Source organism: Kogia breviceps, unplaced genomic scaffold (assembly GCF_026419965.1).
Source record: "Kogia breviceps isolate mKogBre1 unplaced genomic scaffold, mKogBre1 haplotype 1 scaffold_343, whole genome shotgun sequence".
NCBI lineage: Eukaryota > Metazoa > Chordata > Mammalia > Artiodactyla > Physeteridae > Kogia > Kogia breviceps.
In genome coordinates, this window is record NW_026711782.1 from 2,989 (window position 1) to 19,699 (window position 16,711).

Below are 16,711 nucleotides of genomic sequence, written 5' to 3' on the forward strand. Positions count from 1 at the left end.
ATCTTTTGTTTGACTTTGGACTGCCTGTCATATTCTGGCAACCTTATGTTTTGCTTCTATTACTCCTAAAGATCAAGTTGCTTCTATTTCACACTTATGGTGGTCAAGGAAAAACCACCTTGCGGGGGGAATGTTTCCATGGATAACCCATAAGCAGACTATGTGATCATTGTGGTTCTTTGAGCCTAGATATCATTGTATGGAGGTAACAGTGAAAGTTTCTACCCATGAGCATGGCTGCTGATTGATCATCAGGCCAGAATTAGCAGTCTGATGTTGTTTTATTTATTTAAAAAAATTTTTTTAAGGATTTTTATTTTCTTATTCTTGGCTGCGTTGGGTCTTCATTGCTATGTGTGGGCCTTCTCTGGTCGCAGTGAGCGAGGGCTACTCTTCGTTGCGGTGCGGTGGCTTCTCTTGTTGAGGAGCGCGGGCTCCAGGTGCACAGGCTTCAGTAGTTGTGGCACACAGGCTCAGTAGTTGTGGCTTGTGGTCTCTAGAGCACAGGCTCAGTAGTTGTGGCATACGAGCTTAGTTGCTCCGCGGCATGTGGGATCTTCCCAGACCAGGGCTTGAACCCGTGTCCCCCTGCATTGGCAGGAGGATTCTTAACCACTGTGCCACCAGGGAAGCCCCTGATGTTGTTTTAGTAGAAGTTACAGATGCTTTTATAGGTTTTAATCTACATTTTACTGTAAGGCATTTGCCTTTGTGTTCTTAAATTTAGATGATTTTCCTTCTGAAAGACTGGAAACTGTTGCTTTTATGAAGATGTTATAAGTGAGACAAAAGAAATAGAGTTGTTGCATTAAAAAGAAAAAATATGTGTATTAAAAATATAGAAAACCTTTATCTACTCTCCTAGAGCCTAGCTAGGCCATTCTGTAGTGACTGTTACTTTTCAGCTCTTAGAGGTCCCAGGGGTTGAAACTAAAGCATGGGCCCTAAAAGGGGATATGATTTGTCACCACATGCCTGTTCTATACATCTTGCTTGCTAGAACTGTGCTTCTTGTACTTTAATGTGCAGAAGCGTCATTTGGGCCCGACCTTCCAGAGGTGCTCTGACTCAGTAAATCTGGGAAGATAGAGCAATCTGCACTTTAAAAAATTTTTATTTATCTATTTATTTTTGGGTGCGTTAGGTCTTAGTTGCTGCACGCGGGCTTTCTCTAGTTGCGGCAAGCAGGGGCTACTCTTCGTTGTGGTGCACGGGCTTCTCTTTGTGGTGGCTTCTCTTGTTGCGGAGCACGGGCTCTAGGAGTGTGGGCTTCAGTAGTTGTGCCTCGTGGGCACTAGAACGCAGGTTCAGTATTTGTGGCGCACAGGCTTAGTTGCTCTGCGGCATGTGGGATCTTCCCAGACCAGGGCTCAAACCCGTGTCCCCTGCATTGCCAGGCGGATTCTTAACCACTATGCCACTGGGCAAGTCCGCAATCTGCATTTTTAATGAGCTGTCCAATTGATTCTCACAATGGAGGTGTAGGTTTTAAGAAAGATCAACTTATGCAAATGGGAGTTTGGGGATGGGGAGGGAGAGATGAGTCTGTGTAGTACTGCCAGAGGGAGAGGGGCAGGATGGGGTGAGGACAGGAGACGGGAAGTAAGAGGAGCTCTTAAAAGGAAGTAAAATGCACCAAAGACAAAACTTCTGTTTTTCAAGATTGCCTAAGCCTCTGATGGTTAGAGGTGTTATATAGGAGGTAATTTCTGTTTGTGTACCTTTGGTGTGTACAAAGGTTGTGGGTGCCCTGAATAAAAGTATCTGGGATATTTTAAAGTATGCAAAGGTCAACCTCCCTTCTCTAGGACAGGCTCTAGGATGGTATCACCCAGTCCACTCTGGAATCCAACAGTAGAAGAGGAAGAGAAAAAAGAAAGTTGTGCATTTCTAACTGCTATTTCTTCCCACATCTGTCTCTGCCCTGAATTCTTGTGATGTTGAAGAGTCTTTTGTTTTGAGGGGAGAATTGAAGTCCCGGAAGGAAGTGAGATCCCCAAGGGAAAGAGAAAAGAGACCTGGATATTCCAGCATTCAATCAGGCAGTATTTACTGGATGCCTGCTATGTGTCAAGTGTCAAGTTTAGCCTTGAAGATACAGTGGGGAAGAGATTGGCACTGTTTCTGCCTTTATAGAGCTTAGAGTCTAGTAGGGGAGAGAGACACTATCCAGCTAGTTAGGCAACTAATTCTGTAATTAAACTCATGATGAAGACTTCAAAGGAAATATATGAGGTGATATGAGATTATTTAACAAGTGGTTTTACCTAGTTTGAGGGGACAAACTTTAGTGACAAGAGGAAAGCAAGAGCTAGTGAAAAAACAGAGGTGTAGTAACCAAGAGGTAGGTAGAGAAAGAGACTGGTATGTTACAGAAACCAAGGAGAAAGATTTCAAGGGCAAGGTTTTGGTCATCAAAGTCAAGTGCTGCGGAGATGGAAAGGAAGATAGGAGCTGAGATTGGTCTTCTGCATACAGTGATTTAAACTGTTCTAGAAGTTTCAGGATTAAGAGAGCCAAAGCCAGATTACAGGTGGTTAAAAAATGAGAGGGTCGGGGCTTCCCTGGTGGCGCAGTGGTTGAGAGTCCACCTGCCGATGCAGGGGATGCGGGTTCGTGCCCCGGAGTGGCTGGGCCTGTGAGCCATGGCCGCTGGGCCTGCGCGTCCGGAGCCTGTGCTCTGCAACAGGAGAGGCCACAATGGTGAGAGGCGAGTGTGGTGAAATCTTAAGTACTATAATAGAGCTGTACACTCACTTTTTGGACACTTAACATGAAGTACCTTGTAATGTTCTGGCTGTGTTTGCCTTGTCTCCCCAACTAGATTGACAGCTCTCCACAGGTTATAACAACAGACCCAACCCCTAACACTGAATCAGCATGTGGCATTAGAGTCACAAACTAGAGGTCAGAGACCTCAGATCTGGTACTGGTTCCACCATCTACCTTGTGCATGGGCAACTGTTTCCTCATCTATAAAATGGCTATACCCCTAACTTCCCTATCACATGGGCTGTTGAAAGGGTCTAATAGGACAGTATATACAAATGGATTTTGTGAGCTGAAAATCAGTATTCTATGGAAGATACTGAGAATGTTCAGTAAATGCAACAGCTACTTAGAAAGTTCTGTGATGATCAGGTTTTTGTTTGTTTGTTTAGATTCGTTCCTTATATTGGGATTGTGACGATCCTCATGAATGACTATCCTAAATTTAAGGTAAGATCCTGTACTGTATGTTTCATTAAGTTTGGAAACTGTTAAATGGATTACAGTTAAAAGATGGGAGACCAGTTGGATAGTTTAGTGATTTATCATGGTCACAAAGGCCAGTTTGTTAATTAACTCTGAGGATTTGTGAACTTTTAAAAGCTTCTCTGACTTGTGGTTCTGTGTTTGTTTTCTAGTATGCAGTACTATTTTTGCTGGGTTTATTTGTGCTGGTCCATCGTGAGTAAGAAGTCTGCCTTGCTGTTCCTGGAAGATGCTGTACTTTTTGTTCCTGAATGTTTGGAGTAGATATCAATCTGTGGTTGGTGGAATGGAGAACACATGTTGGCGCTTCTTGGTAGCACTGATTTGCATTAGTTTATGTTTCCACGGCAGAGTACGTGTGGGCGGGTGCATGTGCACCACAGCGTGCACTTGAGGGGACTTTCAATCACAGGATTTCATATGTTGTCATTGTCACACTTTCGCATTTTTGTACATCAGTGAATTTTTTATATTAAAAGGTTGAGCCAAAGCCCCCAGTGTTTGTATTTTGAAGCCAAGCTTCACTTCTAAAGTGCCTACAGAGTCTGTAAATGAAAATGCAGCTCTGCACGAGTTTGAAACTGTCATTCCTCCTTATAATGGGAATGGCATATACTGAGGTGGTCGTCGTCTTAACTTTTCAAAATTTTAAATAAAAGACTTTGCATATCGAAACCCCTTATCCCTGACTTTGTTTGTTGGGAAAGCTTTTGATATTTGCTTTCCTGTGCTGTTTCTTAGTGCCCTTGGGGAGATACAGGCTTTGATGTGAACAATTCTTCAGCCAAGAAGGTTGTCCTAATACTAACAACTGGTTTTTGTTTGTTTTGTTTTTGTTTTTGTGACGCAAAAGTAGCCATTGATATTCGTAAGAAATCTCTCAGTCATAAAATTGATTCTTCATTAGGGGGTCTCAGATGTGTTTAAACCCAGCTGGTTGCTGAGAGGTTCAGAAAATCTCACTTTACTGTAGACTCATAATCTTTTCTACACTTGAGATGTTCTCAGCTCTTTCTACGAGATGGTAGTGAGTGTTAGCATCTGGGGAGGCATGAGGAAGGTGCTGGAGGGCAAGTGTGCTACTTGTTTTCTTTAGACTCTAATTTGCCTGAACCTTTTCTTGTAGGTGACTGACTTTCCTTTTCTCTAATGCAGACTTAAAGAAGGGAAGGTTTAAAGTAGTAAAGGCAAAGCCCACCTGTGTTTTTTTCTTTTAATATTGAGACAGGGAAATAGGGAGCGTGGGGTAACTCAATGTGTTTAAAGCACAAAATACTCCTAATCCTTTCTGTTCTCTTTTTGTATTAGCGTGAAATCTCAAAGTAAGCAAAATGTTGGGCTAAATGAATGGTTTCTATTATTTGTTCAACTGAAGTGGAAATCAGCCCGTACTTTAATGCTAATAGAATGAGAATAGGGACAGTTAATCTTTTGAAACCCTCCCCTGTAGAGATGGGCCATCCTAAATCCATTATCCAGGCTTTAGCCTTCAAACTTTGGATATGGGCTCTTAGTGATATCAACAGAGTATGAAACTTGGCAAATTATTGCTGACAGGTGCTTCTTGAACCTGTCTTCGAGGCCTGTATCATGCTTATGTTTTCTCATGAGCCAAGGAGAGTGCTGAAATGCCCCCCACTCCCACCTCCGTGTGTGGCCGAAAATTGCTGCTTCCTCCATTTTCCCCTCCTAGTAACCTGCAGATGACAGGGTTAATTGTTCAGCCTAAATGGTGCCCTGGCTGTTTTTGTACCAGCCTTTCAGAGACTTCTCTGGGGGAGAAGCAGTGTGTGTTCTGTTGGCAAAGGTTGGTATCCCAAAGTTCTTTGTGATCCTAGCTTGCCAGAGGGTAAACATCCTTGTGCTTGTATCCTCCGCTGTCCAGATTTCTCCTCCTGTTACACTTGTTGGGAGAGAAATGTTAATATTTTCCTCACTTGCATATTTTCACACCCAGTTTTGTAAATTTACTGTTTTTCCTCCTTTGCTGGATGCTCTAGTTTGAAGCAACAGCTAAATTCTCTGAAAAGTAACCAGATCATTTAAAAATATTTCAATCACTCTAATGGCCAAAAATAAAAAGATTATTTGTGGAGAGAGGTACTGTGTTCCCAGTTTTTATTTTGTCTAGTTTAGTGCTAAAACATAAGACTTAAAACTGGGAGATTTTATTAGTAAATATAATGTGGTGTCTGTGAGTTGGTTTTTTTTTTTTTTCGGCCATGCCAAGCGGCTTGTGGGATCTTAGTTCCCAACCGGGGATTGCACCTGTGCCCCTGCAGTGGAAGTGCGGAGTTTTAACCACTGGACTGCCAGGGAAGTCCCAGTAAATATAATGTATTTCAGAGCTCTTAGGAAATGTAAGAAATGCCAGAGATGTTTAATTTGGTGTTTTAATGGAATTATAAGCTCTTTGAGATTTCACAGGGCAAGTGGGAAGTTAGGAGGGTTTAACCATTGTGAGTGAAGGGAATGGAAGAGGATGAGAATTGATAAAACTTCAAATGAGAACATAATAATGGGATTCTCAGTTGGCTGTTAGTCATCCACTCTCATTAGTCTCTACAGCTTATCTCCAAGTGCCTGTCCTCAGTTATATACTCTCTGTTCCCACTGGACACTTCCAGTTGATTGTCCAATCTTTAAACTTAAGCTCATAGCAGTTCCTGCAAGCTTCCCCTCCAAATTTACACTTTCCTTTGAAGGAGTATTCACCTAGATTTTTTTCATTTTCTTACCATATTTAGTCACTTAAAAGCCAACATCTACCCCTGTCATTCCATTCTCATTGCCATCCCCCGAATCCAGAAACATACTCAGGGGCTCCCTGTTGCTTGTGTGTCTTTATGTCCCAGTTTTCCTGTAACATGGCAGTCTGTACCTATTTTAGATCATTTCCACCTGTTAGTTCATTTTACTACTCCTTTCACCTTTAAAAAATATCTTTTTGGACCATAAATTTTGTATTTACCCTACATATTACCTACGTTTGAAGTTCAAACTTTGAATTCAGCTAACATGAAGCAGCCTTTGCTATACCACTATGTTTTCCCTTATATTATCTTACACTCTCATTTCTGCTTGTCTGAGTCTCACTTTCTTCACAAAGTAATTGTTCTTTCTCTGTCACTCAGCATTTGCAGACTTATGCTATTTGTGTTAAGTTTGTGGATCTGGATTCAAGTTTCCTCATCAGATTGTTAGTTACTCCAGTTCAGGAGCCCCGTTTTATAGACACCATACTCTTTTCCCAGTAGCATCTAGCAGCATATATTAAATGTTCAGTATAATCATGCATTGGAACCAGGGGCAGTAACTAAGGGTAGCATTGTTGTGCTGTTATTCTGGAGCAAAGCATATGAATCATTAAAGTGATTTGTATTTGCCTGTTATTTAGTAAGTACCTTATCTTGGTCTTGCCAAATTTAAATCTAAAAACTTTATCTCCCTATGGTTCCATCTAAAACAGCATGTTGCCTTTCTAGAATTTTTGATGTTAACCCTGTTTTCTTCTTTTGTATGTGTGTCCTTGGTCTCTTCTCCTGTTCTCTTAGTGCGAAAAATATTGGCATTTGTCACTTTTCTTAGGGAGTGACAGGCTTATCAAAGAGCCTAGGCTTGGAATAAAGGCTCTGTTATCCCTGAGTGCATTTCTTGGTCATTTGCATAAGGGTGTTACCAAGTCTTAATAACTCCTCAGGTGTGGGAGCTACCCCAGGTTCTGAGGGTACCTTTGTTATGACATTTATCACTGTTGAGCTTCAGAAATTCTAGCTGGCTAACTGGATTGTCCTCCTTCCTCAAGATGCTCCTTAGTCGGGATGGCCTACTCAAGCTGTTTTCTGGCCAGGTATATCTTTGTCACTAGTCTCCCTTACTATAACCATAAGTAATACCAGAGAAGTTTCAGAAATAAACAAATATGACCCTTCACAGGTAATTATGGTGAGTCTGTATGTAGAAAGAATTCTGTGTAACCAAGAGGTGTTAGGAACTAGAATATGCAGGGGTTATCAAAAAATAGTGAGGACATTGCCTTCCAAGTTATGTAGCATTCTAGGCCCTCAGGAATTTTCCAACCTCAGCTCCCAGCAGACCCCAAGTTCTCATACCCTTGATATTGGTTTCACTATACAGACATCCAGTCTTTGCTTATGCTAGGTCTCCCTGCCTGGAATGCATGCTTACTTCTCTACTTGCTAAAAGCTTTCTCATTCAGGAGGCATTTATTGAGCATCTACTCTGTGCCAGATTTTGGGCCAGGCCCTGGGGATACAAAGATGAGTAAGGCAGGGTCCCTCCTCTGCCAGGAACTCAGTGCCTCAATAGGGGCAACGTGTAAAGAAATCTTTCCACGTAGGATCATAAGTGCAACGTTAGAGACTCACAGGGAGCTCAAAGAGGGGTTTTTTTAATTCTCAAACAAGATCTCAAGTATATAGTGCTTCCTTCTCGGTGCTGCCTACTCAGTACTTTGTTCATCGCCCTCAGAGTGGTTTGTCTTATTTGTGTCCTGCTCCGCAACTAGCTCCTTGAAGGTATTAAGACAGGGCCAGCTTCTAATTCATCCTTGTATATCCCTTAGTCCCTATCACAGTACTTTTATACATTTTAGATTTATTTATACACTGCTTTGTTCCAAAAAGGATTTGGAGTGACTCAAAAAGATATATATATCCAGTACTATGTGATAAAATATAAAACAACTGAAGAATCTGGTGTTGAAATAAGCATGGGAGGAGAAAAGGATAAAATCGAAGGTTAGATTAGTACCTACAAGACGCATCAAAAGATTCTGTTGTCTGCTGAAGGAGATGCATAGCATCAGTTCTCAACTCCTTAGGGGCTAATGTCTATGCTTCATGGAATGGGTATAAAATGGAAATTTTTTAAAACTTGTAATGATATCTGAAGATCAAGAAATTTCTCTTCTGGGACCTCACTGCAAGGACGTGTAATGTTATGCAATAATCTCTATATAATTAGCCTAATGATTTTCATAGAGCTGTTTCAGAGAATGTTCCTTTAGTATAGGTATAGTTTGGCTACTTCTGCAGAAAGCCACCTCACAAAAGATCAGCTACCCATCTAATCAGCCAGGAACCTTCAGTTAGTTTTCCTGTAGAACAGTGTTCCTTAATCTTTAAAAACTCATGTTCTTTTATAAGAAACAAAATTTCATACCTCTTCTCCATTCTGGTAAACCTCCTCTCAGGTCTGTTATATACAGCCTCTTATCCTTAGCAGCCAAGAATATTGTATCTTGCTTTTTCTTAAGTTTGCATTATAAAAACGTTAGTTACTCATCTCTTATATACAGTTATATTCAATATGACTTTCAAATTATAGATCCTTGTTTCTGGAGTTTAGGAGTTTCTGGAATGCCACCTACTCTCCATCAAGAATCATTTCTGTAGAACCCTTACTTTAAATGGCCGGTTTATTTAGATTGCTAAGCTGGATCCCAGCTTTAATTCAAGGAGTCTAGTTAAAATAATTTGTACTCAGGACTTAGATCAGGCAAGGAAGTAAATCAGCTAGCATGAAGGTTTGATCAGAGTTGTCAACCTGACAACGTATTTAAGCAAGAAAAGAGAGAATGCTCTATAGAACACATTTCTTGGAATTGGTCAATAGTTGAGGTAGATACGCCAGCATTTTAGTTTATCAAACAAGTCACAATGTAATAGGCATTTTGCCAAGGCATTTTGTTGACTGTTGTGTCAACACCATGGTCTTAGCTGCTATCCAGGGAATCTTTTTTCCCTGTAATGGGCTTCACATTTAAAGCAGGCTTTGCTTTTCCTAGGATCCAGCTAATAATACTGAGTACTTAGAATTTTCCAGTGCTCTGCTAAATGCTTTTGAATTTATAACAGATTTTTATTTTTTCTCCTTTAGTCCTCAGAATAACTCTATTTTACAAAAGAGAGAAACTAGAAGTTAAGAGATTTGCTCAGGATCTTCTGGTCCATGGATGGCAGAGCCAGAAGTCTTGCTTTTATCACCTCACAATGCTGGGTGTCATACCCAGTTCTTCTACCTTTATAAAATCTAATGAGACTCTTATTTGCAATAAACCCCACAATTGCAAGGCCCTTGGGTATTCTTCTTTAGAAGCCCTAGGTTGTTCTTTCATGGATTTGCTCAGATTAGTAAATCTCCCTAGAAATAGGGAGATTCTCAGGCAGATTTCCAAGCATTTAAACATCTTTGGAGTTTAAAGATTATTTCTTTCAGTTACTGAAATGCCCCCTGAAGTACCTGACTGTTAAACCCAAATAATCTTATGAATGCTGGGCCTGGGGCTTCTCACTTGGTTAGGTTTTCATAACTTCCCTGAGCGTCTGTGCCATTTAGCTGAGCAGCAGCTGCTTAGCTTTCTTAGCCACTGTTGGCATCGTCATCACTTTCTCATTAGATGTATCTTCTCTTTTCTTTTGAATATTGCCTTAAAATTTTTTTTTGTATTTTGGCAATTTAAGTTTCTGAAATAGTTCCTTATCAATGGTTAATGTTCTTATATTCTAACTAGTTCCTACGTGTTCCCTCTGACTTTGTGAAATTGCAGCAAATATCCCTGATTCTTTTCTTCCTCTCTTAAAGATTACACTCTTCTCCTGATTCTACAGCCCCTTCCCCTTTCTGAAACTAAAGAGCAGGACCTGAGATACCCCAGGATATTTCTCTTTCTCTCCACAACCCATACAGTTGGGATCTGTGCTCAGAGGTTTGCCAGAAGAGTGATTTTACACCATCCTATTCTGAGCAGCTCTAATAGGTCTGTCATCCTTTTTCTCTAGGCTCATTTATGTCTAATTTAAATTTCTGCTTTTTGTTTTCTCGTTTGTTCTCTGTACCTTTCATGTGTTTGATGTCTACACTCTGGTTTTCTCCATTTGTTTAGTTTGTCTGCAGCTAACTTGCTTTTACTTGAGTTAACTCATCTATTAAATGGGCATAATACTAGTCTTGACTACATCAAAATAGTGTTGGTGATCAAAGGAGCATGCATGTAAGTGCTTTTGGAAAACAATAACAAAAAAGATTCAGCTATGAAAAGACATTATTTGTAATTGATTCCAATTTAATGAAATATAGCAAACAGTATATATGTCCTTTATTTCGAGCAATTTTTAATTAAAAACATGGTGCAGTTTAAATGTTTTGTTGGTGTTGGTTATAAGAGGATTTGCTGTGTATCTTTCACCCCTTAATCCTCTTTTGGGTTGTCCTTTGAATCTTCTCTACATCATCTGTGAATGTCCTTGAATGTTGTAGAAACCTCAGAGGGTCAAGAGTGAGCTCTGGGGACTTCCCTGGTGGCTCAGTGGTTAACAATCCGCCTGCCAATGCAGGGGACACGGGTTCAAGCCCTGGTCCGGGAAGATCCCACATGCTGCGGAGCAACTAAGCCCGCGAGCTACAACTACTGAGCCTGCGTGCCTAGAGCCCATGCTCCGCAACAAAGAGAAGCCACGGCAATGAGAAGCCTGCGCACCTCAATGAAGAGTAGCCCCTGCTCGCCGCAACTAGAGAAAGCCCGCGCACAGCAATGAAGACCTAACGCAGCCAATAAATAAATAAATTTATTTATTAAAAAGAGTGAGCTCTGAAGAGCTTCTCCATGCACGTGCATGTGATTCACTGTCATTCTTCCTGGTGGGAGAGAGGACTTGGAGAACAGGCAGTCTGCAGTTGAGATCCTCATTCTAAACTCAGCCCAGCACTCCATGAGGGATCCAACTTGGAAGTGCTGTCTTGGGCAAGCCCGCCTCTCTGCAGTGCCTGATGCTTCACATTCCTGGGACAGTGTTTGATAGTTGGCTGTGGAGCTGCTGCCCTGCTTCTTTCCCCAGGGTCCTCGGAGGCCCCTTTTTTCCTGTGCTAGGCTGACAGATAAAATGATCCTAGGGGCATCTGGGGTCATTTTCACAGCTGTGGTTGGAGCTGTGAGTGCAGGCTATGTCAGAGGAGGCTTGCTTAAGTATAAATGAACCTGTCAGAGCAGAACCAAGGTCCCAGGGTCACCTGCAGAAGAAAGGTGAAACTCTCAGTCAGTGCCTGCTCCCTCTCCCCCTTGAGAAATCTAAACCAACTTGATATTTAAATGGAAAGGTAAAACTGGAGTGGGTGTGGTTTAGGGAAAGCAGCATCTATCTGTCCCTGATGACTCTGGGGGCCTGACAGAGTGATCTGAACAGACCCTAAGTCTGATTCCAGTGTGACATCTGGGCAAGTGACTCAACCTCTGAGCCAGCTTCCAGCTATAAAATGAGAGATAAACCTACCAAATAAGATTCCTTCAAGCATTTAAGTGAGGCAGCACTCAGTACCACCTCCTAATTTCTATGACCGGGGACCAGCGAAGATAGGATGGGTGCTGTGATTGATGCAGAGGAGAGGGAGGGGGTTGAAAAGGGAATGATTATTATGGGAAGGTGATAAGAGCTATTATCTGTACACCATGGCTAAGCAGTGACAAGAATAGAGAGAGGTGTAAATGCCAGGGTGGGAGATGAGAAGCAAGGAGATTGGGAAAAAAGCCTGGGCCAGAAATGGAGTGTCCTTGTCCTGTGTGTCGTGGTTTCTGGGAGCTCAGCATGACAACTAGCTTATCATACACGCTTCCCCTTTTAAGATGGTGATCCACAGAGCTAGCAGGCCTTGCTGAGCTAGATACGGCAAGAGTAATAATAGCAAGTACCGTTTTTAAGCCAGACTGGGGAGTAGGTTCAGTCATAGCCACACTGTGCAGTGTTTCTGAGAAGAGTCCAGGGCCCAGGGGTTGGTCAGTACCCTGCTCCTCCATCATTCACTCCTTTTGTACTCTGTCTCTCTAATGAGATGGTAAACTCCTCTGGGAACAGGGCACTATCTTTTGTGTCCCTGCCCTCCTGTCCCTGGCATAGTGCTCTGAACATTGGTGTTTAGTAAACATTTAAGCAAAAATAAATGTATTATTCTGGAACACAGTGTCTTCTATTCATTAAGTGCTGCCACTGACCTAAAATTTCTTTCCAAGACAAGTCTGGACAGCTCCTTTGGAGGAGAGTGCTGACTTTGAGAGGGAGTCCTATAGGACTGTTGCTTCCTGCCACAAAATAATTGGGCCAAAAAACGTAAAACTATTAAAAATAGGGCAATGTGGTTATTGCCATTTTACAATTGAAGAAGGTGAGGGTCAGTGAGGTCACACAGCTTGTATATGGACTCTTGGTCCAGTGTGCTTTTCACTTCCCTGACCCAAAGATCTGCCTCCTGGCCAACTGATAAGCCAGTCTCTCCCAAGCTGGGCGCCCATTTGTGGGGGGAGGGTGGGGGGTGGGGGTGGGGTGGGCTCGGCCATCCATCGTTCTGCACTCCTACCCTGAGCACCTGCTGTAATTTCCACAGCACCTGCTGAGTGCCGTCTGTGAGAATGCAGAGAGCTGGGTGAACCCGGTCAGAATCCCCAGGAGGGAAGGGCCGACTGGCATTTTATGGAGCTCTTCTGGTGCCTGGCACTACGCTGGGCACTGTAATGCCTGTGTTACACAGGAGGCGTCCTCGCCCCCTTTTCTACCCTTAGAAAGAGGCTCAGAGGTGAAGGAACCGCTCGTTGGCCTAAAGCCGTTGGGAGCGGTGAGGGAGGGCCAGGGGAGCCGGCTTTGCCCAGGTCCCCAGCTTGAAGGTGGCGGGCTTGGGCCCGAACGCCCTGAGGAAGCGGTGCCCACGTGGGATTAGGAGTGAGACCTTGCGGGCTGTGGAGGGGGCCACTGACCGAGACCCCCGCCCAAGGGCTGGCGAGGACAAGAGGGTCGGAGGAGGGCGGGACAGGAGCGGCAGCGAGCGCGCCGGGGGCGGGCTCTTCGGGCAGGCTCCGCCCCCAGGGGCGCGGGTTTAAAAGGAAGGAAGGCGCGCGTCAGGGACCTGAGCCGCGGCTAAGTGCACCTGAACAGAGGCGCAGCCGGCACCCAGCCATGACTCTGAGGGCGCGGGGCGCTCGGCTGCTCGGAGGCCTTCTGCTCTTCGCTCTGATCGCTGCCGGCGCCGCCCCGTTTAGCTGGGATCTCCGGGAGCCCCGCAGCCGGGCCAGCAAGATCCGAGGGCACCCGCGGGGCAATCTCTGGGCCACCGGTAAGTCTTCACAGTTCGGGCAAGCGCCCCACACCCTGCTTTGACCCCATTTTCCTTCTCTGGCCTCTCCTCAGCCATGGACACTAGTGTCCAGGCTAGAGGGGACCCTGGAACTCATCTAACAGATGGGGAACTTGAGACCCAGACCCAATGACTTGGTTAAATCACTCACCCAGCCAGTTTAAAGCAGAGCTGGGGCTGGATCCTAAATCTACCTGCCAGCCCGTGCCCCTTCTCTTAGACAAGACTCTACTGAATCTTCTAACCTCTGATGTGTCTTCTCTCTGCACCTCCACCTTCCAGACACCTCTTGTTCTCCACTTCCTTCTCTGCCGTTCCCTATCCCTCTTCTAAGCAGACAGCACAACTGGCAGAGTTTCTTCCTGGCCCTGGGGCATCCCACCCTCCTTCCAGCTGTGCCATGCCCTCCACCCCATCTATCTGCTCAGGAAAAGCTGAGGTACAGGCTTTGCCACCACCCGCAGTCTTTGTGGCTCCTGGTGACGAGGAGGAGGAAGGTTGTGTATCATCCTGCCATGAGAACTGAAAAGTGGGAGAGATGGGGAGCTTTCCCACTGGGATTGGATCCTTGCTCCCTGACTTCCTTGTGCCTCGGCACCTCCTTTCTAGGTCACTTCATGGGCAAGAAGAGTCTGGAGCCCCCCAGCCCATCGCTATTGGGGACAGCTCCCCACATCTCCCTGAAGGACCAGAGACTGCAGCTGAGTCATGATCTGCTCAGGATCCTCCTGCAAAAGAAAGCTCTGGGCATGAGCCTCAGTGGCCCAGCACCTCACACGCAGGTGAGCCAGGCCCGGGAGAGGCTCAGCCAGGGCTGCCCCTGGATCCAGCACTGGTCTTCCAGTGTGAGTACCCAGCCAGGGTGTGATAGGCCCACCCAAGAAAGTCAGCGATTCTAGGCTCTCCCTGTGATCTAGAGCTCAAACGGAGAGGATTCTGAAGAAAGAAAGCTGACCTTCCCAGCAAGCCCCATGGAACAAAAAGTAGGGGAAGACGTTCCCCTCACCCATTGCCCAGTCTAAAGTCACAGCCTGGGATTATCCAGCTTCTTCCAGCAGGACCTTCCCCTACCTCCACCCCAGTCTACACAGACTTGCCCCACCCCAGCTGTCCACCTTTGCTGTGCGCTGTATGTGCCTGTTGGGACCCTGAGGCTCAGAGAAGGGATGAAAAGAATTAGTTAGCAGCCAAGACAGAGTCTAGACCTTGTTCACCTTGACCAGTGCTCTTCCCAGTCTCTCGTCTGCCTCAGTGACCAGTGGCAGGGTTTCTCAACGCCAGCACTTGATATTCTGGGCTGGACAGTTCTCTGTTGTGGGAGCTGTCCTGTGCATTGTAGGAAGCTTAGCTGCATCCCACATCTCTATCCACTAGAGTATGGATAGATACTGTTAGGACAACCAAAAATGCCTCCAGACATTGCCAGAGGTCCTCTGGGGAGGGGACAGGGGAGGGAGCCAAAATCACCCTGGGTTGTAAACCACTGACCTATGGGGTTCAAGGCCCCAGAGTTGGAGCCAAGCCAGCTTTCATCTCCAGCCTGGCAGAGGGGCAGCTCCTCCATTCTCTGTTCCTGGCGCTGTCCCCATCCCACACCACCTTCCCTGGTACTTCGTTGCTATGTGAAGAAGGCAGTGTGACGTGGTAGAATGGGGTCTCTGGTGACAGCATGCTGGGCACATAAGCTAGCTACTTAGTAGCTGAGTGACCTTAGAAATGTCATTTAATCTCTCCAAGCCTCATCTTCCTCATCCATAAAATGGGAACAGTAGTGCCCCTCTCCTCTTAAATGAGACCATTTGTGACACATGCTGAGCATGATGCCTAATGCATAGAAAGCACTTAGTAAACAGGCGCTGTTGCCAGTCTGTGAGCTTCCTGGCAGCACCAGTGGCTGACTTAACTTTGTGTCCCCCACCGTGCCTAGCATATAGTATGTACATTTTGAAAGAAGGGAGGGGCATTCCCTACAGAAGGTTCATCCCCAACCCCATGGGGAACTAAGATCCCACATGCCGTGCAGTGTGGCCAAAAAAAAAAAAAAAAAGAAAGAACCACCAGCCTCTGGAGACCTCAGATGTAAGGGCCAGGTGCTTGGGCTGGCTGAGTCTGAAGGCAGACAATGTCCCATCCGGGGCCACTGGTCTCGAAGGCCTGAAACAAGAAGACCAACTAGAGAATCTCAGAGGAAGCAGTACTTAGCCCTGGGTGGTGGGACTTCAGAAGTGAGGTCTTGGGCAGAGCTGGAGGTGGGGGAGTAAAAACACTGTCCGGCCCAGGGCCAGGCAGGCATGGTACTTGGACTTTACTTCTATGATCTCCTTTGACTGTCAGGACCACTCTGTGAGGTTAAGGCTGTTATTCTGAGAAAACCACTATCCTGACCCCTCCCAGGCCCTTCAGGGAGAAAGGCACTGGGGTGTCTCCCCCTGCCTACCTCTGTGGATGCCTAGCACTTAGGAATGGCAGGATGCTCCTATCATCTGTCCCCCTGCCCAGGCCAATTCCTCTGTGTGTTCCTCTTCAGTACAGGAGGGTGCTGGTGCAAATGCTGCAGAAGTGATGCCATTAATCAGGAAGACAAGATGACATGGCTTAGATTGTGCCCACCCAGGGAAGGTGCTGAATGGGACCCTGGCGGCCCCATCTGGATGTAAATCATGGGCTCACATCTCTGTTACTCCGTTACTGTGATTTCTGGTTGGGTTGCCAGGAATATCGCCAGTGCAGATGCAGATGATGTCCTTGCTGTATTTCTTGCTTCCCTGTTGAAGTTGTGAATAAAACCCTGCTCTTTACATAGACTGTCTGGTCCTCTCTTTCTACCCATGTTGGAGGGGATGGGAGGGAAAGGAGACTGAAAAGACCCAGAGTTCAGTGAGATGGGGCTGGCCCCAAAGAGCCCAGGACACTCCGTGGCACCAGTCTGGCACTGACTCTTGACTCCTACTCATTCAGGAAGCAGGTACTCAACGCCTGCTGTATGCCAGGTCCTCTGCCAGGCGCTTTTCTACTCTCGCCTCTGCCACCTACCGGCAGAGGCAAGTCTCTCCTGTTTCCCACCTGTAAAAGCTCCCACCTACACCAAACACAGGGCTTTGCTTACCTGATTTCATCCTCACGCCAAGCTTTGAGGGGAGTGCCCAGCACATACCAAGGAGAGAGCTGAGCTGGGATCCAGACCCGAGGTCCCCTTACTCTTTTCTCTAGCCTTGTGGGATTGCCAGTTAGCAAATAAAAATACAGGACACCCAGTTATATTCGAATTTCAGATAAACAATGAATAATATTTGCGTATAAGATATCCTAAATATTT

The 16,711-nt window shown here is 45.2% G+C and overlaps 1 protein-coding gene and 1 long non-coding RNA gene across 3 annotated transcripts; both read left to right on the forward strand.

Annotated features, from left to right (window-relative positions):
• The first annotated feature begins 3,129 nt into the window (after positions 1–3,129).
• Positions 3,130–3,930, forward strand: LOC131749709 (uncharacterized). The gene is made up of 2 exons (XR_009333751.2): positions 3,130–3,219; positions 3,408–3,930. It is a non-coding gene; the product is annotated as an uncharacterized lncRNA (long non-coding RNA).
• Positions 3,931–13,146: 9,216 nt separating this feature from the next.
• LOC131749708 (neuromedin-B) lies at positions 13,147–16,193 on the forward strand. 2 transcript variants are annotated; one of them, XM_059051609.2, is made up of 3 exons: positions 13,147–13,374; positions 14,005–14,177; positions 15,928–16,193. In XM_059051609.2, exons 1-3 carry the CDS (start codon positions 13,218–13,220, stop codon positions 15,982–15,984), a joined length of 387 nt encoding a protein of 128 aa, XP_058907592.1. In that variant the 5' UTR covers positions 13,147–13,217; the 3' UTR covers positions 15,985–16,193. The 2 variants fall into 2 exon arrangements, with proteins under 2 accessions (XP_058907592.1, XP_058907593.1); XM_059051610.2 differs by having other exon boundaries at positions 13,148–13,374; positions 15,923–16,193.
• The last annotated feature ends 518 nt before the right edge of the window (positions 16,194–16,711 follow it).